This window comes from Harpia harpyja, chromosome 7 (genome assembly GCF_026419915.1).
Source record: "Harpia harpyja isolate bHarHar1 chromosome 7, bHarHar1 primary haplotype, whole genome shotgun sequence".
Classification (NCBI taxonomy): domain Eukaryota; kingdom Metazoa; phylum Chordata; class Aves; order Accipitriformes; family Accipitridae; genus Harpia; species Harpia harpyja.
This window is the reverse complement of record NC_068946.1, coordinates 36663755-36684602: the sequence shown is the minus strand read 5'-3', so window position 1 is coordinate 36684602 and position 20848 is coordinate 36663755. Positions and strand designations below refer to the sequence as shown.

At 35.1% G+C, this 20848-nt stretch overlaps 1 protein-coding gene across 1 annotated transcript in view; it reads right to left on the bottom strand.

The window, feature by feature from the left end:
• Positions 1–20848, bottom strand: part of LOC128144187 (sodium channel protein type 2 subunit alpha-like) — a 79720-nt gene that overhangs the window by 31386 nt on the left and 27486 nt on the right. Inside the window, exons 11-18 of the mRNA XM_052792657.1 lie at positions 20498–20704; positions 17355–17654; positions 12084–12431; positions 10159–10291; positions 9188–9426; positions 6074–6247; positions 4469–4825; positions 2373–2858 (exon numbers count right to left, since the gene is read on the bottom strand). Of these exons, the coding sequence (XP_052648617.1) occupies positions 2373–2858; positions 4469–4825; positions 6074–6247; positions 9188–9426; positions 10159–10291; positions 12084–12431; positions 17355–17654; positions 20498–20704 (2244 nt within the window). The remainder of the gene's footprint in view (positions 1–2372; positions 2859–4468; positions 4826–6073; positions 6248–9187; positions 9427–10158; positions 10292–12083; positions 12432–17354; positions 17655–20497; positions 20705–20848) is intronic.

Genomic DNA, 20848 nt, shown 5'->3' with positions numbered 1-20848 from the left:
TAAACACCATCCATCATTTACTGGCGGATTTCCCACAGTCACCTGAAATTTTCACTTTCAAATTGCTTGTACAGACTTTTGGATTTGGTTTCTTTTCCTGAAGACATACAGATACATCTAAAGTCGATAAAAAAAAGCAAAATCCCTTTTGATTTATTACAGTCCTGAATCTTCAGGATGACCTCAGAAGAAAAAAGCATGATGTCTGAACCAGGCAAAGATGGGAATGAACAGAGCAATTGACTTGTGAAAGTCACCCTGAAATTGGTATAATTCAGAAATTCTCAGCACAACAAGGGCTTTTAATCCATTTTTTGGGGGTGTACGTACATCATATATTCACTTGGAAAGCAGAGGAGTTTCTGCCTTTGCAAAGCATTTTATTTTGTCCTCAGCTGTCCTGATAGGATATATGGCAGTACACTGTAAACTGAAGCATTCAATCCATCTTAAAGAAGAAATAAACAAGTAATACCTATGAGATGATGTTATTTAACTTACATCACTCTAGTGACATGCCTTATAGTACGGACCCACAAGCACTGTAGCAAAGAAAGTGGTAAAGACTGCCAGGGGATCAGGAGCCAGGTGTGGATGGGAACTTCCCAAGCCAGCTCTGCTGCTGCGGCTAACATGTCACGTAACCAACACATTTAGCATCTGCACAGCTTATAAGCCTCCTAACTTCCTAATGCATATTACAGACTTTTTTAAAAGTAACATATTCATGAAATTTTTAGGCATGTAACTTCATAAGATGATGTTACTAGGAAGGCACTCATCACTGTATTTATGAAAACTAACTGCTATCAAAACTAAGGAAAACAGAAAATTTATAGTAAAATGTCATTGTAAAGAACATCAGAATGTATGAAAAGACTTAGAATACTTTGCTCAAGATTCATTGGAAGAGACAATTAACTTTTATTAGATCAGCTCAGATGAAAAATACTCTCAGACCCAGAGTAACTCTGAAAGCTTTTTTTTTTTTTAATAGTAGTTGATCTCATAAATTATATCACTTTACACTTCTTGTATCTCTTATATTCTTAAATTTTTCTGGATAAGCACTACTGCTATACTATCTTCTACATCTGCATGGAAAATGTTTGTCTCATAACTGAACAACTGAGATAGAATATCTTGCTCTTAATCTTACAGTTGTTGTGCAGAGTAACCTTCTTTGCAGTTGCAAATAAACACACACTCTAAGTTCCTTCATGTTCTTTAGCAAAAAAAAACACACTATGATTAACTGGATCATGTCTATCCATTAAAGTTTTGTGGTATGGTTTGGTATTGCTGAGGAATACAGCATTATTTGCAAATATGGCAGCTATACAGCTATGATACAGTAATGAATGCAGGGCTTCTTTGTAGAACTTTCTTTATGGTAATGAAACCCTTTTGTATTAATGAGTTATCACACAACACCAGAGCTTCTAATCTAACTGAAAACATATTTATCCATGGTTCCTGATCCCTTAAACCTCACAGTTCCTACATTTTTAATGGCATTGAATATAATTACATTCTGCTAATGCATTTATTAGCTTGTCATTGAACATTACTCCAACATACAAAGTTTTCCTTGAATAGCACATGTTTGTGACCACTTCTGGTATTTAAGCCACTTATATTTAGAGGCACATGGCTTCTGGTTTTTAGACCAGCTTTTGTCTCTTTGCACAATAATAATAGCATAGTAATTTCAAGTAAACTGCTTCCACATGCATCTATATTACAAGATTATTCTGCTCTCCAGGATATCTTGAGATACTGCTTCATCATGACATTGATTGGTATCTGGATTACTTCAATTCAGTGAGCCATAGTCTCTGAACCCAAAATCTGTATGAGTATTACTCACAAAACTTTTTAGATAATCCAGAATACATCACTGCTTTATGATGTCTCAGGGTTCATTTTTAGAACTGCCCTAAATACAGAAAAAAATATTTTTTCTCCACTTATATTTGATTGGGTATGCAACGCTGTGTACTCTTGATTGTTCCTTAGCCTTCTACAATACTTTTATCCCATAAATCCTGATCGCATTATAGCTACTACAGAAAGTATGCTTTACGAAATGTGTCCTAAAACCTCATAAAATTGTGAAAGAGATAACCATACTGAAAATGATACATCTTCCAAATGCTAATAAACAGAGTATTAAAAACATAAACTCTAAGGACGCCCTAGTATCCCATCATGTAGGTTAATTATTTTCTTGAATTATAATTACAAAAAATAATAAAATATAAAATATATTTATATGGGATAAGACAGTTTTTAAACAATTCTAAATATGTAATGAAGAAACATGTAAACGCATGACTACAATTTAATTGTTAAGATTGAAAAAATCCTACCTGTTTGCTTTCTTCCATATCAGATTCGCTGCTAAATTCTCCTGTATTTAAATTTTCAAAATCTGATTCTCCAACTGCAATTGGCACTGTCACAGTGAGGCCTGGGTTGTTTATGAATGACATGTAATCGTTTTCATCGATTACATATTTTTCCACACTGCTGCCTGTGCCTACACCACTGGTAGTTCCATTCCCGTCTTTAAGATAATTCAGATCTTTGCTCATTTCAACAGCGGTATGATTGGAAATGCAGCTGTCTTTCTTGTTGTTTAGCTCTTCAAGTGCTTTGATTTCTTCTAAAGCTTTCTGCTTTCTAACAAAGGCTTTTTGGATGAACTCCTGTATCTTTTTTTTAACATAATCTATTCCCTTCTGAATCCTTGCCACAGCAATCTGGAGATTGTTCATTTCATTATCATCATCAGTAGCAGCAAGGTTGTCTGAACTAAATGAGCTCAGCAGCAAGGCCAGAAATAGGTTCAATACCTAAAAGATGAGAGAATACATCTGTATAGTAAATACATACATATAAGAAGTGAGTATTTTTACAGGGTACTGTCAAATAGCACACATTGTTTTGAAAAACCAACATTCACTAATTTTAGACAACCATATAGCACCTTAAATTACAAAAGATCTCCTTACTTGTTTTGATCAGTATTCACTCAGAAGATGAAAACAGACAAGCTAATACCTACATATTTTAAACTTTTGATCTTTGTTTGAAGCAGCATGGTTGCTTAGACTCTAAAATTAAAAAAAGTTACAAAAATTCTAGCGATACACATTCATCAGAGGTTTGAAAGGCTTCTGTCTAAATCTCTTAAAATCACTTGAAATTTAAGTAGAATTAAATAAACATGATTCATAAAATTAGATGGGTTTCTATAATGCAGATATTTTAGAAACTTATATCAGTTAATGCTATAATAACCTACTTATACTTTCTAACTACTATTTGGAAGATTATACCATGAGACTGTGATTTTCTGTTAATTCTGGGTGTGCCTCTTAAATTCTATAAAGCTTGTTATAAAAGGATAAAAGGAATATTTAAAATGATTTTTACACTTTAATCTCTATTATTTATAATAATACTATATTATTTGTAATTGGATTTTTTTTTCCTTTTTCACTTGGCAAAAAATGAAAATTTTGTTTGCTCTTATGTAGGGTTTTAAAATGAAATAGACTTCTTTCATCAGCAGGTAACAATCTTAGCACCAGTATTGCCTGAGACTGTGGTTTGTTGCCTCAGAATTCGATCATAGTTATTGTTCTTTTAATATAATCTCCTATAAACTGTAGCTATTTCACTAAAGCTTACAAGCAATTAATCATTTCATACTTTCAGTCTGATATACCACCAAGCATCAAAAGTTGTCATGATATGGCAAAATGGCATAAATAAACTTCCCCCTCCTTAAAAGTGTTTGTTAGGTCTCTCATTTGTACTCTCTATGAGATTTAATTCTGCAGACTTTCACAATTCCAGAAAAGAACGCTGAAGGTAAAAAGACACTTGGAAGAAAGAAGACAATATGAATTTGGAACAGTATTTCTATGCTGGAATGGATGTCCAATCAATCTGTATTTCATTTTTGTTTTTTACACCTAAACAGGCTAAAAAGTTCAGTACTTAAGTTGAAGATATATACTTTTTTTTATTAAGTCAGACGTATTAGTGCTGGAATTAGCTGTAATATGTGTAAGATAGTCCATTAGATTTTTTTTCTCCAAAGAAGCAGCTGCCCAGGAGCTGGTGCAGCATAAGCTTTATTGTTTCAAAATTAGTTAGGAAGACATTTGGATTTAAAAAGCACCTCTAAACTAGCTGCAGCACTCCTATGATAGGGTGTTTGAGTTGACATTTTGGTGTATTCCTAAATTCCTGGACCCATAGTGAGAGTATTTCAGTGTATGCAAATGAGTGAAAAGGGGGAGAAGGGAATCATCACAAGTTTTTACCCAAAAGCTAGCACAATCAGATTTATTTTTTAATTGTAAACAGAAGTATGACAAACATTCTCGTTGCCTAGCTGTAAGTTATGTACATTTTGCATCAGAGTTAATGTTCAAAAACGTTCATCACGTACCACTAGGTTTCCGATCACCATGACCAGCATGAAAACAATAAGGCACATGGTTTGGCCTGCAACCTCCATGCAGTCCCACATCGTTTCTATCCATTCTCCACACAGCACTCGGAATACAATCAAGAAAGAGTGGAAAAAGTCATGCATGTGCCAGCGTGGAAGCACACAGTCACTGGAGATCTTGCAGACACATTCCTTGTAGCTTTTGCCAAACAGCTGCATCCCAACCACAGCGAAAATGAACACAATGATGGCCAGCACCAGGGTCAGATTTCCCAAAGCTCCCACTGAGTTGCCAATAATCTTAATCAGCATGTTTAGAGTTGGCCAAGATTTTGCTAACTTAAAAACTCGAAGCTGAAAAAAAATAATGCAGAGGAATCATTAATGTTACTTATGAAATAGAAGCTAGGTCCAAGTTGTTTAGCAAGATGTTTCTGTAGATTAATTTGTTCTTCAGTAGGTACATATTATTATTTTAATGGAAAGCAGGGAGCATGGACTATTTGCCTAAACTGCAGCATTCAGCATTTCATTTTAGTGATGCACGTAGAAAAAACCCCGTAATTTGTGTTTGTACCACATTTGATTTTAATATTTTTAAACATCCACTTACAGATGATTACTGAACAATTCTTAAAGACATTTTAGAAGTCTGTACTCTTTTCATCATCTTAACTACACAGTCTTTGCTAGCTTTGTTCCACATTTCCCTCAGGACCACATTAGGTCTTCCAGGCTTAGTCAGAGGACAATTTTTGACCAAAAATTTGATGCTGATATTGTCACGTCCATTCAAATCATAAACGCTAACTTAAAAATAATATTCAGTAACTAAACTATGGTATGTGAAGTAGGGTACTGTTGCAACTGGTGCTAATAAACTAAGTCACTCCTTCCTGCTCTATATATTAGGAAATAACCTAGGTTTTCAAGTAATGTGATAGCTATTAGTAATACAGACTGTTAAATCATGAATCGTGTGCCTCCGTTTAACATACCTATAAATTAGTTTGTGTACAATACTAATTGCTATAAAAAGACATTTCTAGTAGAAACTCAATAATATTTCAAATTAAGTCAGATTGTTATGACTCTTTGTTATATGTAATGGAGTTACTATATGTTTATTCTCGGTGCCCATTAAAATAAATGTTGTGAAGAGAGGATCTACTTAGGGCCTTTGTGAGTAACACAAAGTAATGTTCACAATATAAAGACTGAAAATGGGATGAGTCTTTATGCTGATGGCAATATGTATGTTTTTACAGATATTCAACTTTGATGAATCTTAATGAAATCAGTATAACAAAGATTTACAAAATTCTCAAAAGGTAGCAGTTAGTCTTATGCTGGCAAAGGATATCAGTAGGATAGGATATCAACAGGATAATTTGATACCAAAAGATATCAAAGGATATCAATTGACAAACATCTTAAACTTGTACTTATCAAATATGGCATGCAAATTAGGCATATATGAAAAATAGTGTGTGCCATTTAAGTATATATCTTTACAATATAAGTAATTATGACAGACATCAGCACTTTTTTTTTTTTTAATGAGACAATTGCATGCAAATATTTAATTATCTAGGTATTTACCAGTCTGAATGACCGAAGAACAGATAATCCTTCAACATTTGCAAGACCGAGCTCCATTAAACTAAGGCTAACGATAATACCATCAAAAATATTCCAGCCTTCTTGGAAATAATAATAAGGGTCCATGGCAATTATCTTTAGTACCATTTCTGCTGTGAATATCCCAGTGAATACCTAAAACAAAATATAATTAATTAGTTGAGGTGTTATAAGAAATTTATATACCTGAGTAAATTTTTCTAATCCAGCTTGAGTTCGTCATACTTGCTGCCTGTACCTGTTACTATAAAAAATAGCTGATTGCTATCTCCAAATTGCATCTGAACACTGAAAATTGATAATTAAAAACAAATTACTAAATCAGGACAGATATAGGAGGGCAGAGGTTTGATAAACATATAAAAAGCTATTCACCAGTCAGCAGCTCAGCTCCAGTTCATATTTGACTGCTATGTGCTGGACTATCCGTCCAGCAGATGATGCGATATGATCAGGTGTTTCCAGTCCTGTTTCTAGAGGGTAGTCCCAGTAAAGCAAAAGAAGACTTGACAGCTATTTTTTCCTTGCTCACAGTCTAAACAGAAGTGTTAGAAGAAACTCTCTAAGGTCAGACTCCCTAAGGACAGACTCTCCAAGGTCTGTCTGTCTTTTAGGTCAGAGTTGAAGAGTATGGGTGGAATAGCTGGGAAGTTGGAATTTCTTGCACTGGGCTTTTTGTGAGGATATAGAGGTTTCACACACAGCTGCTATTCTGTGTGACAGCAATTTCCTTTTGGGAAAAAGAACTTCATGGTGATAATGTTCTTTGAAATATCTGGAAGTGCCAAATGTGAAATTATCAATGCTCCTTAGTGTTTTGAAGTCCAGAATTTAACCCAACACTCTCTTTCAAAGAGTAGTGATCAGTGGTTTGTGCAGCATAATAAAGAAGTTTTGGACCATAATACAAAACCACTAAAAACATATGAATATTCTGCACAACACTCAAAGGATATCCTAGATGATCCAAAAGTCTACTAAAGTACACCAATGTCCTCTGCCATTGCCTTGTGATAGATAGTTCTTTACCCAGCTTCTTCTCAGTCTTCTTACAGCAAGTTTTATGGAAGCAAAGCTGACTTTTTACAACACTGTATAACTATACTCACGATTACCTTTTAATTTAAGAAGATTAGGAGGCAGATATAATGCTGTGGGAACATTCACCATTGTCAAAGTGTAAATATTAACATTTTTAAAAGTGTGTACTTTTGAGAAACTACAAATCTAGCAAGAAATACTATACTAATAACTTGATATATGAGAGATGTTACCATATGGTCAGAAGAATGTAACAGGTATTGCTATGTGTGGTAAAGAGAACACAAAAAAGAATATTATTCTTGATAAAACTGTCATATTTGTCAAAATAATTGAAAAAAAAGCAATGAAAAACATTTCATTTTAAAATATTTCCTTCACAAAATAACCAATTCCATCCACAAACTTCTTTTTCTTGAGCATAACTGCATCCCCAAATACACAAAAATACATTTTAACAGAAGTAAACTCAAGTTTTCTTATAAATACTTAGGACTTTTGAATACTGAATGACTCAGTATTACAAAACTGAATGATTGCATTTTAGAACTATTGCTTCCTTCTCATTAAAACGCTGCAGAAAAGGCAGAGTCATATGTGTCATATTTAATTTATCCTCAAACAGACCGTGATGTCACAAGCAAAGAGTAAATTAACATATTTTGAATGGAAATCACAAAATTAAGGTTAATAGATTAATACAGTGAGGAACAATTTAGTAGAAACCAGCAGGAATAGTATTCACTGCATATATATAGTCCTAATTAAGGATACTGGATTGTTACAAAGGTAGTTAACAATATGATTGTTGCTAGCTTGGAGTAAAAAAAGTTAAAATATGAGATGGGAAAAGGCAGAAGACCTTATAAGTATAAATGGTTGGAGAGAAATAATTCTAACAATATGACAGAACAACATTTTAAAATACAATATTCTGTAATCTGTGATGAATATAAGAACATGCCAGCAATTAGATTTTTGTCCAGGAGAAAGGAAACTGTAACGCATACAAGAACATGTAGGTAGTAAACTCAATTTTAGTTCTATTTTTAAAAAAAGTAATAGAAGGTTGTGTTACCAGTACATATAAGGAAAATCTTTAGACTTTGAAACATAACAAGACTGAGAAATCTATTACTGCTTCATTTAAATATTAGCAGAGTTTTCAAAACTAATCTTTTTGAGTGATTAGTTCAGAACACTTGGTTGGTTTTGATTTTCAGGATTACATGCTGTGTGAGCCAATCCAGACCTCTCCTGTGTAAACTATTGGTAGTTATGTGAGCTGGCAAAAAATTAAAAATGTATGAATCTTCTTCTGAAACAAACATTTGCAAGATTCAGTCTTCTGCTTCCTGAGCATTAGAAGCAAGTGGAGAGAAACAGACAAGAACATTTAAGTGTTACTATCATTTAGGTATCTGCTCAGAAAAGGAATTACATGTGACCCTAAATATCTGGATCAGGTGAAAATTGGGAAAGGCATCACTAATAAACTTACAGATACAAGGTGCTTTTTGTTAGAGAATAAATAATAGTTTATTATTTTTTAGTTACCTAAAGTGGCAGGAGTTACTGCTAACAAGAAATATGCCTTTCTTGGAAATGTACTTTCACTGTAGTGTAACTGAAAAAAATTCAAAGAGAAATTCTGACATCTGAATATTTCATCAATTTCTTACAGAAGAAAAGCATTTTCTGTGATGGAATATCAGTACCATGGTAAAAATTAGATAATCTACCTTAACATTTTAAAGAAAAAACCCAAGGTAGACCTCAAGATATCTGACAATCCAGTGAAGACTGCACTTCCACACATATTCAGTTATTTTGTTATAGGAGTTACAAAATAGATTCATGAAAGTTAATGGCTCCAGCAAAAATCACTTTATCTATGAAAATCATATATACAGTTTCTGAACTGATTATAAAACCCAACCTGGAATAAATTTAAAACCAATGCAATGCATTTATGCATTTCTACTTTTAGAAAATGGTATTTTTACACCAAGTAGTGTATGACAAACCACTTACCAGGTTTCCCACAGAAAGCACACTGCTAAACTGTTCTGTCATTGGGTAATGTTCCATGGCCATAAACAAGGTGTTTAAAACAATGCAAATAGTTATAGCAAGATCAACAAATGGATCCATCACAACTAAATTGACGACATGTTTTACTTTTAACCATGGACTCCAGCAATCCCAGATCAAGAAAGTATTTGCAAATCTGTACCAGCATGGTGGGCATTTCTGTCTGGATTCTTCAAGCTCTGAAAAAAAAGAGAAAAAAAATAACAGATAATGCATGTTCCAATTATATCCTCTGGAAGTTCTTGTTTAAAATATGTAAAAAGATTAAATCATTCAAATAAACAGCACACACTAACATGGGATTTCTCTCACCTATGTTTAGCCATCTTAACGTTAAGCATCTATGCTTTTTCATATAGTACATATAATGGTTTTTTATCTTTGATATACTTACCTAAGAAAGTTTAAGAAATGCTTAAGGAAGGCAGTTCATGTGCATTGGCATGGGTTGATTACAGCTGGTTCTTTTCTTTAAAACTATTTTTTTCATTCCAATTTCCTATTGTCTATCCTTGGATTTTAAGTCTAAGGGAAATGACTGTTCTAGCACATCACTGCCTTTATCATAGCAATTCCTGTGTATCTTAATGGATTTTTCCTGTTGATGTCTTATAGGAAGAAAATCCCTGTATTCTCTGTTTGGGGTTCTGGCAGTCCCCTAGCTATGATTATTTTATCTCTGTTAGTCCACTCAATAGAGTAATGTTTTGGAAGGTGTCATGAAAAATAAATGACTAAGCATTTAGAATGTGTAAATGATCTTAGAAATGCTCAAAAGCCTTTTGTATCTGAAGTTCAGAGATTTCACATGTCCAGTTTTACATTTACAAAGGAATTATGTAAATAATTGCTCTGTACATTAGTTAGCAGAAATTCACTGAACTGCCTGTCAGATAAAATGCATCAAATACCTTCCATTGTGTTTGTAAGTATGCTGGCTATACTCATTGCTCTTTGTCTTGCAGCAGAATCTTCCAGCATTTCCATAGAAATTTGATAAGAACTCAGTCGTCTTTTTCTTATTTCTGTTTCTGTAGTGGTGCCCTGTAAATGAAATACTGAGGAATTAAACCATCCATTTCAACAGCCAATGAACAATATTTACTGTATAAATATTGCGTGATAATCAAAATAGGCTTTGTGCAGCATACTAGACTTTTCTTACACACTGAAGGTTTCTGTTCCTGTAGGAATTTCTTTGTTCTTTGTTGAGGAACTCAGTGGGAATTTCATACAGGTCTACACATAATTAACTGGGGGACACAATACCAAGGCAATGTGGGACCAAAGGTGATTCTGATTTAAATGACTGAGTGAACAAAATTTTTTCTATGTAACTTTTTGCTAGTGATTATTATTATTCTTTCAAGACAAAATGATCAAAGTTGAAACCTTAATTTCCAGCAGCTAGTCATGTTAAATAATTAAAGTGCGAGTACAAAAAGAAGGGAACTATTATTGAAGAAAATAACTTTGATACAAGAAACATGAGTATAATCCTAGGAATTAATTATCTAATACTGTATACTGCATTCCTAACCTGATAAGTGTGGTTGGAAAATTTTATATGAGAAAAAAATCACATCTTTTTTAATATTTCTTCTACCTAATTCTCACCCACCGCCATGCTTATACAGAATTTGTGATATATTCTTCCAATGAAAATGCAAGTCCTCTCTGTTTTGTATGGCTTCTAATTATCTTTTCAAAGCAATTACACCCAGCTCTGAGTTAAATGTGACTAACATGTCACTACTCTGTAGCTTGTAGGTGTCCTTACAGTTGCTTTGCTTTTCTTCTGGAGTGTGGCCTAGGGATCTAAACACAGGAGTGGGATTAAAAAGTTCCTAAATCTTGGTTCTTCTCTGCCACAAGAGTGATTCATGGAAACACTCACTCTTTTCTGATTATTCTGTCCCCATCCAGAAAAAGAATAAAAAAGCCTGCAGAACTCATAAGAGATTTTAAGGTTATCTTAGTGTGAAGATCAAAAACCATTTCTGAGCATTCACTAGTACTATTTCTTTAGAGGAGACTCTTGAGTTAAATGGCTAAATCTTTTTTCAAGTGAATGTATTTCTGAAATAGAAGTATATAGGCGTAACCTCTGAGGTAATCTGATTGAATTTCTGGTATGAGGGTCTATATCAAGATAGGAGAGAAACAAAACCAAAAAGAAATGTGTAATAGTAGCAATGAAATCTCAATACTTATTTATAATGAAAATATTTTTCAGGTTAAATACAGTGCTATTATAGCCAGCAAAATACCATACTGAATCCATATTAAAATACTATGTATGAAAAAGCTTGCTTTTTTGAAAGTTTGAAAGAACATCTTAGCTGACAGAAATCTGAGACTGACATGTAATTGCAAAGGACTTGTACGTATTTTTCTTATGAAAGTTATGAGAAAAATTTCTTCACGATAAATTCAGTAACAGGTATTTCTATTAACTATCATGGTAGTAATGACTGCATTCTGCTTAATTTTGCAGGTGTTTTCCTATACATATTTCCAATTTATATCCTTAATTATATGTCAAATGTCTGCCTTTGTTGATGAGGTGAAACTATATACAAATTGTTGAATTCACTTTATGGTTTTTCTCTTTCTATGTGCAGATCTTTTGCTGAAGGCAAGGAGAATATAATACTTTACTGAGACTCAGATATAGAAGGTTGAGGACTTTTTTCCCTTATGTTCTGTTATTTAGAAACTACTGCAAGTTATTTCTCACAGCTTTAAGAAATTATAAGGCATGCAGAGGTGAGCAGTAAGAAAAAATTCTGTGCCTGAACCAAACTGTAATAATTACTGGTTTACTTATAATTACCTCTGGTATAAGCTGACCAGTAGGTGAAGTTAAAGTTGAAGGTCCTCCAACCAAGGAAACTACTCCATTGCAATCCACAGTGCTGTGCATCTTCCCATTTACTGGAAGGGCTGGTACTATTCTAGAAGACACACTCGCCTGACTAATATTACTGTTGCGCCGTTCTCCGTGTCGATTTGGAACGAAGAGAGAATCTCTTCTGCTCTCATTGTCTTCAAGAGTGCTGTGCTCATCATCAGCAAAGTCATTTTCAGATCCTATATCTTTTGCACGACCTCTGAAACTGAAAATGCTTGTTTTGCTGTTGCGCCTTGGTGAGAACAGGGAACCACGAATACTTAGCAAAGACTGTAAACAAACCAAAACAAAACAGCATTAGAACTGAAGTTCTAAGTTCTTGGCTTTTCAAAGAATAGTTACACTGCTGGAGGAAGGATAGTCACTTTTTTCTTCAATAGTATCAGTGTGTCCATTAGGGAAATGTGCTCATTAGGGTACTTGAAGTAGAGGGGAAAAAATTCTTTTTAAGGTGATGTAGCAGGACTGAGGAAAAGTTGTGCAGAAGACATAAGTAAGGTTGGACAGTTTTGAGCAAAGAAGGCAGGTTGAATTGGTCTGGACCCAGGACAGTGCTGCAGACAGTTCTCAACATCCCTCTCAAGGTTTTGCAGGTATTTGTCTTTTATTCCTTCTTCTTATTCCTTCTGGGCAGTGTGCCCAGGTGGCCAAGAAGGCCAATCGCATCCTAGCCTGTATCAGAAATAGTGTGGCCAGCAGGAGCAGGGAAGTGATCGTTCCCCTGTACTCAGCACTGGTAAGGCCGCACCTCGAGTTCTGTGTTCAGTTTTGGGCCCCCTCACTACAGGAAAGACGTTGAGTTGCTGGAGCATGTTCAGAGGAGGGCAACCAAGTTGGTGAGGGGCCTGGAGCACAAGTCTTATGAGGAGCGGCTGAGGGATCTGGGGTTGTTCAGTCTAGAAAAGAGGAGGCTGAGGGGAGACCTTATTGCTCTCTACAACTACCTGAAAGGGGGTTATAGTGAGGTGGGTGTTGGTCTCTTCTGTCAGGTGTCTGGAGATAGGACAAGAGGCAATGGCCTCAAGTTGAGACAAGGGAGATTTAGGTTAGATATTAGGAAAAATTTTTTTACTGAGAGGGTTGTCAAACATTGGAATGGGCTGCCCAGGGAAGTGGTTGAGTCACCATCCCTGGAGGTATTCAGAAAGCGAGTGGACGGGATACTTCAGGACATGGTTTAGTGGGCATGGTTGATGGTTGGACTCGATGATGTTGAAGGTCTTTTCCAACCTAAATGATTCTATGATTCTATTCTATGATTCTACGATTCTATTAGAGGACAGAGCTAAAAATCTTTTCTTTTTCTTCCTTTCTTCATCCCCTGGATTCTTAGGGATAACAATTGATGCTCACTAATCATTGTTTTCTATTCTATTTGCTAGAGGCAGAAGTGGTCTTAAGTTTGGTATTAAATTCAGTCTAAGTTGATGTGAAGAACTTGTCTGCCGTCTTCACAATAGGCTCAATAGTGTGGGAACAACATACGCAGTACTCTCAAACTAGAAGAAAGAGGCAACAGCTTGGGGAAGCTCTGGAGGTACAATGTGAACATGACTAGTAGCACTCTTGGGCATAGCACTCTGGGGGCTATAGCAGGCTGCACACCTACCAGAAGGTACCACTTGGCCATCAGGCAGCTCAAAGCAAGTATTCACCAGGGACACAGTTACCTATCCTCTTACAAATGAGAAAAAAAAAAAATCAGTGGTTGTTGGTAATTCATCTTTTAATTACAGTAGAAGCTGGTTAATGGAATGTTCTTCTCCCTTGCTACATATTTTATTAACAGCATTCATGAATAAATAAAATGAGTACTAATTGTGGAAAAAAGAAACCTTGCATTAAGCTTTCTTCAATTCTACATTTGTACAAATCTTCGCATCTTGGTACATCAAAAACCTGGTTTGAGATGATTCTCAATTTTTCCCTAGTTTTGCAGGTGGAAATTCCTCATATGTAATAGCAGTGGGTTTTACCCCAGAATAATTAAAGTGAAAGTGAAAACTGCACTATAATATATAAGCCTATATTCATACTGTGAAAACCAAACACTGAATATATACATGTATCAATCCATATGTATCTCTGTATATGCATACTCAGATTTATACATACACACACTTAATGTGTGTGCTGAACCAGTAGTACTGCCTGTTATAAAGGCTGGCAGGTGTTTACCATTATGAGATGTATTTTTTCTGCTCTTACAGCTATACCAAATTTTAATAATATGGGCTGAAATTTGCTATGCTGGCTGTCAGCCTCAGGCGGAGTTACTTGAAGAATATCAGCCAAATGGTTTTGCTAACCCATTTATGTAAACTTGGCTGGAGAAAAAGTGCTGTTTTGCTTATGCTGAAAGATAATTTTATCTAAAAAAAAAGCTCTAGCTGCTATAGAGCATGACACTGAATTCTGACAAAGTGGTAAGCTAATTACTGCACCCTTTGTACATTTCTCTGTAAATGTATTTGGCCAACCTACAGTCCTTCAAAAAATCACACACTCACTAGGTTTCTTCTGACTACCACTGCTACCCTTGCTTTTTTAGAAAATGTTTCCATGGCTGCTATGTTTTGTTTGTAGTCCAGTCTTTGAAATATGTGTTAACATGCTCTGAGCACAGCTAAATGGATCAGGCCCCTCAGGGATTTGGGAGGAGTAATGCCTGCTTTGCAAGTCCCTGCTGGATTGAGGCAAAAGATATAAGCCAAAATGGTTGCAATTCTAACACATGTAGAGGCAGAAATATAGGTGTCTGCGTGCTCCTGGAAAGTAAGGTCTGAAAGGAAAGCTTGGCTTTTCTTGCAGGCTGCATCATTCATTTGCACATGGAATATTGTGTTAAAGGACAAAACCTCTACAGGGGCTGACTGGGCAGATTATCTCCCTTTACCATTCTAGTGTGTTTCATGCTCTGCCACCCTGTTTCACCAGGGAGCTAACTGCATGTCTAACAAGACAAACCAGGTCTTCCTTTACGGGTTCTACTGCCTGTAATCCTTCCACTCTTGTGGCAGCTCAGTTTTATTTCAGTTACATGCAGGCAACGTTTGCCCCAAAGCATTTTTACAACTGCAAAAACAATTACCAGGACAATCTTTAATTAATAAATTATCCTCAATTAGATTATTTGCTTGATACAAGTCTCTTTGTATTTTAAAATTTTAAATTAGTTTAAAAATTATTTATTTCAGATGGTCACTTATTTCCTTCTTGCTGTGTAATTCACAACGTCTCAAGATGAGCTGTTTCTTGACTTTTGCACCATTTCCTTCTTTCCTTTCAAATCTAAGACATACACAATATTTGTTTTCACTTGATTTTAATGAATTTTAATTATTTTTTCTGCAACATGCATTCACATTTAATTTTAATGTTATCAAAAGTCATTTGAAATGCCTTGCTTTCCTAAGCTGCTTAAGTTTCTGTGGAAGTTTCACAGTTCTTCATGACAATTGACAGGATGAAAGCTTTCTGAGAGTTTCAGAGTATGAACAAATAAATGCAACAATGTTTTACTGTACGGTTATAAAGCTACAGAAAGTTTATTATCTATGGAATCCCTTTGTCTCAAATTCCCCTCCCCTTAGTATACATGCCTTTGTATTAAGTATTTTTTCTGTGCACCAAAAAATTTATTTAATATAAATGTAATATATTCCTTAATCAGTCACTTCACCAGAAGGATATAAAAGAGCATCAGGGAATTTAGACTAGACAATGGAGGGGCCTATTATCAAGTAGTTACAGCACAGGACTAGCAGTCAGAAATTCCTTTCTCCTCAGACTTTGTCAGTGACTCTTCTTTAGTGTGGTAAAGTCACTCACCGTCCTCATCTATGAGGTATGGACGCTTATATATATCTCTAAGTGAGGCAGGACTGCACAGTCTAAGATGAGATCTTTGGCTGCATCTCCTTGTATCAGCCTGACTCAAAGCCCATTCCAATTAATGAAAGATTTTTTGGAGCAGCTTTGGCCCAAAACTAATAGTATGTTTTATTAGATTGGAAATACACTTTTACATTACTACTCAAAGAGGTTAAGATAGATTTAATAATTTGTTTTTCTTACATTTTATTTATTTTTTTTATCCAGAGAACAAGCTGGTCATTCTTCTTAATGATAATAAACATTACTTCATTTCCTTAGAAATGCAAATGTATCTATTTCAGACCAGGCATCATCCCTTATACTTGACTAATTACTGGGGCTTTGTCTCAATATTAAGTTTTCCTCCCCTCAGCGCATATATTTCAGTATGAAGTATTTCTGCCACTGAAGCTCATATTTTATATGAGTCTGTACACTAACACAGTTGATATGAACATTAAATAGGGTAAACATTGGTAGTTAAACATGGGTATTATTGGTAGGTAAATGTCATCTATTGGCTGAGACCAGACATGATCATTTTGAAGAGATGCATTTTGAGTGATTTTACTACAAATACCATAACTATGTGTAGACTTGAAATAAGCAGAGGTATCCTTAAGGGACAGAAGAGGTCCTTTGACTTAAGGGAGTAGAGCTTTTAAGTTTGGACTAAATGATTTCCAGAGGTCCTTCCTAAACTATTTTTTTTCTACGATTGCAATGATTCTCCATCTTGTATAAGGAATTTCTAATGAAAAAGAACAGTATGAGTCAATTCTTATAAAAATAAGCCCAAACAATCCCTATATAGTTTGTCTTTATTGTGGAGTACCAGAGCTACTTTTCTCATTAGCTGCCATTTAAAGAAGCTAATTAAGTAAAAAAATAGAAACTAATGGTAGTGTGGAATTTCTTATGCAGGGTATTTGATGATGTGGTCTGCTACCCCCCCCCCCCCCTTATTTGTATAATATTGAAATGGATGCAAAACAGAGAACCTATGGTTGATTAACGAAAATATATGCGTACTAATGAAAGAGTCCTCGATTCTTTCTCCAATCTACCACATACATCTTCAGAAATACATTTTCAGAAATGTTTTAATTAAGTTTACAATTATCCTTGGTATGTTCTTTTTATCCCTTTCCTAATAGAATGGGTCAAACTATATCAAACTGCAACACTGTTAACGGTACTACCACTGGTTTTTTCCTTCACTCACCTTTTAATAACTTCCAATATGTAAAGCTGCTGTAATGTCAGTCAAAACTAAATTAGAGTAGATGTACAGGATATAATTAAAAAGTGCTGTACCTGGTGAGGAGATGTGAACCTTTTTTCATATGTCAGTTGACTTCCTTCTGTGGAGAAGCGGAAACTTTTCCTTCTGATACTGTCTTCTGACTCGGACTTGGGGAACTTATCAATATCTCCTTTGTCCTCTGCTTCAGACATTTCTTTCTGTCTTCTTTTCTTTCTTCTGTTTCTTCTTTCTTTAGCACTTTTTGAGCTCAACTTTGATGCTTCTGAAGAACTTTCCAAGAGTTCTCCTAATCCCCCTACACCACTGAAATCTCTTGATGCAACTGATGCTGCTGCTACTGCTGCTGTTGCCTGTCAGTTTACAAAGCAAGGTATTCTTAGCAGGCCCAAAAGGAACAATTTTATAGGCTTTTATCAACAGTTTTTGTTATCACTGTGGTAATACTGCTGATTGTACACCCCTGAGAATGCAAATATACACAAACAAATTGAACTGAAAACAAACTATTGAGTTGTATAGCTCCTCATTGTTTAGCAGCATGAGCTACTTGAAGCATCAACTTCAGCAGAACAATAGCATCACTATTACTTAAAGACTTGCTGCACAAGACACTGGCCTAAAATTAAGGTAGTCAGAAAAGTATAAACATGGTCTTTTTCATGTATTTCAGACCTGCTTCCCCATTTTCTCTCAAGAAAAATCCCCCATCATGCTCTAATTTGGCTGATCCCTTCTGAGTCCTTATGGAGAAAACTAATCCCTAACACCCACCATATGAGTTAATGTATCATAATCCAACTAGCAGCCTGCAAGTAGTTGAATCTAGCCTTTCCTCACTGTCTTCACAGCAAGGACACTCCCCTCACTTTCCTTCTACCTTGACAGGCAACAGGCACACTCTCTAGACAGGTATTCAAGCCCTACCTCCCTTTTCATCTGTCCCCTCCCACATTTCCCACTGTAACAGCACTCTAGGTCTTTGTTATAGATACACAAAGTTACATTCATTGCCGGTTGCTGCTGTGGCCAAAGAGAAGAAAAAGTTTAGGTTTCTTCTCTGATGGAAAGGGATGAGATGACTTACTGGAGTGAAAAGCCATCCCAAAACTCAGGACCAGTATCTTCAACTGCAGTGGTCAGCCTATCTGATTTGGTTCATTAGGGAAACTGGTTCATTTAGTCATCAAATAAAGGAAGAATTGAGAGTGTGTCCAGTACTCTTCTTAGAAAGAACTATCTGGGAGAGTACTATGAAATTCTGCAGTGGAAAATATGTTTGGGAAGATGATAGGCTGCTGTGAGCTTACAAAAAAGGGTGGTGTGCTAAATGGCAAGAGATTAGGGTTATATAACTAAGATGACTAGTAATTATCCGGCAAAACATATTATATTCAATGCCAAGTATTTCAGGAATTATGAGATATCTCTCTACAGCAGGAAAGAATAATTTGAAAGCTCATAGTATGAATTAATGGCCTTCTGCACCACAATATACAACCCGTGCTATACAAGTTGACTCGATACATACTTCTGCTAAAGGGAGTATTAAAATTATTCTGAAATGTTTATCCATTAAAAAAGTGTTACTCAAAATTTTGTCATACTGTTTTCAGAATATTGTCATTCAAATACTCTAACAGAAACAAAGGCAGCAGATGCTAAGTCATCACCCATCTACTTCATAATACTAATACCAAAGGTCAAACAGGTGGAGCTATCCAAAGACCGCTGTGATGATTTAGGTTTTGGATGAATAGGTTCAGTGTCAATGGAGTGAACAGATGGGTCCCACACTCATTTCTGTCTGAGCAACCTATTCAGCAGCTCAGTGATCCACCTTGTAATGCATACTTTCTGCTAATATTTTCACATACAAAAGAGATCTTGACTATAATACTGCTTTTCTTATAATGAATTGAGTGGTCATTCATTTAAAAAAGTAACGACTTTCCAGGGCCTTTATCCAACCTTCCTTGTAGTCTCTGCTTCATATGGTTCTGTTCTTCCTAATTCTGGATCAGCTTCATCTCTTTCCCCACTCTCAAATACACAAACATCTAGGTGAGCCTCCTGATATCTTTTGATATAATGTGATTTAGTGCCTTTCATGGATGCAAATATCAGATTAAAAAAAAAAAGTATTTTTTGCTGATATTTAACTTTTTTAATTTTAATTTTGCACGATTCTGCTTGTTTTTTTAGTGATTTGGAAGTGATAAGGTTTAATGACTAAAATAGAGATATGCTAATTAGATTTCACAGGTCATGCATAAAGCTTTCTTTTCAAGAAAAAGGTGGAGAGTTTCACTTTCTATTAGCACTTTATAGAATCATTCTAACTTAGTGAAAGTAGCTGTAAAACACTACCAAAATTATAGTTTCATAGAAGATTCTAATTTGCTAGCATTTTATAAACATTGTCCTGTTGCAAATGACTATATGCCAGATGAAAAGCAATAGAAAATCAGTCCAGAAATTAGACAGAGGTCTGATTCACAGAGCTGAACTCCTGCATATATTTTACTTTCAGGTAAGAAAACCTCACACAAAAATATCTATCCAAATGTCTTTTTCTCAGAAAACTTTAAATAATTTTCTTCTCTTTTTCAAAGAAAACAAAATTACTTTAAAAGAAATCTGAAGTAATACCTTTGTTACAAATATTGCTAGTCTGATCTGAGGATATATAAACTTCTGGTTGACTTCAGTGTGCTTGAATTAGGGATATGCTTAAATACCTTGCTGGATAGAAACCTAAAAGAACACTGATTACAATCCTTCTCTCTATTTTCTGAATATTGGGGAAGAACTATTAACTACAGCAAGCCTAGCAGTTCCCACTCAGACCATAAACCAGAAGTTCATGCTGTTCATAAGATCTGTAACATAAAAGCATCACGTACTATGACTACCTAAAGTCAGGTTTCTAGGACGCTCTTATCACAAATATTTTACTTTTACAGTCTTTTGGTGAACTTAGTAGCATTCTTCTCTGTACCATTAGCTTGCTTTTTTGCTACTTGGTTATTTCCTGATTTTCATTGGCTATTTCCACTTTTATAACTTATGTGTTAAACAAGACTTTTTTCTTTCTGTAATTCATTGCACAATTTATAGATGTTCTAATTCATAGAAGATTATTATCCTTGCCTTAAGAATAAGGCTGTTCAGAAAGTACAATTTCCATCATTACCTGAGCTTCTTCTTGTTGCTTCTTCAGTTGTTCCAGCATCTGTTGAAATTCTGCCTCCTTCTGCTCTGCTTCTTCCATGGTTGCTTGATTCTGTTCTTCGTAGGCCATGGCGACCACAGCCAGGATCAAGTTGATCAGATAGAAAGACCCCAGAAAAATCACCAGAACAAAAAATATCATGTATGTCTTCCCAGCAGCACGTAGTGTCTAGGGAGTAGAAAGCATATCTATATATTATTCCACCACTTATCTTTGTTACTGCAAGAGCATTATGCTTTCAGCTCCTGTAAAAATAAGCCTATTTATATAATTTTGTATGTCACCTACAGTTTACTTTTTATGTCATAAAAA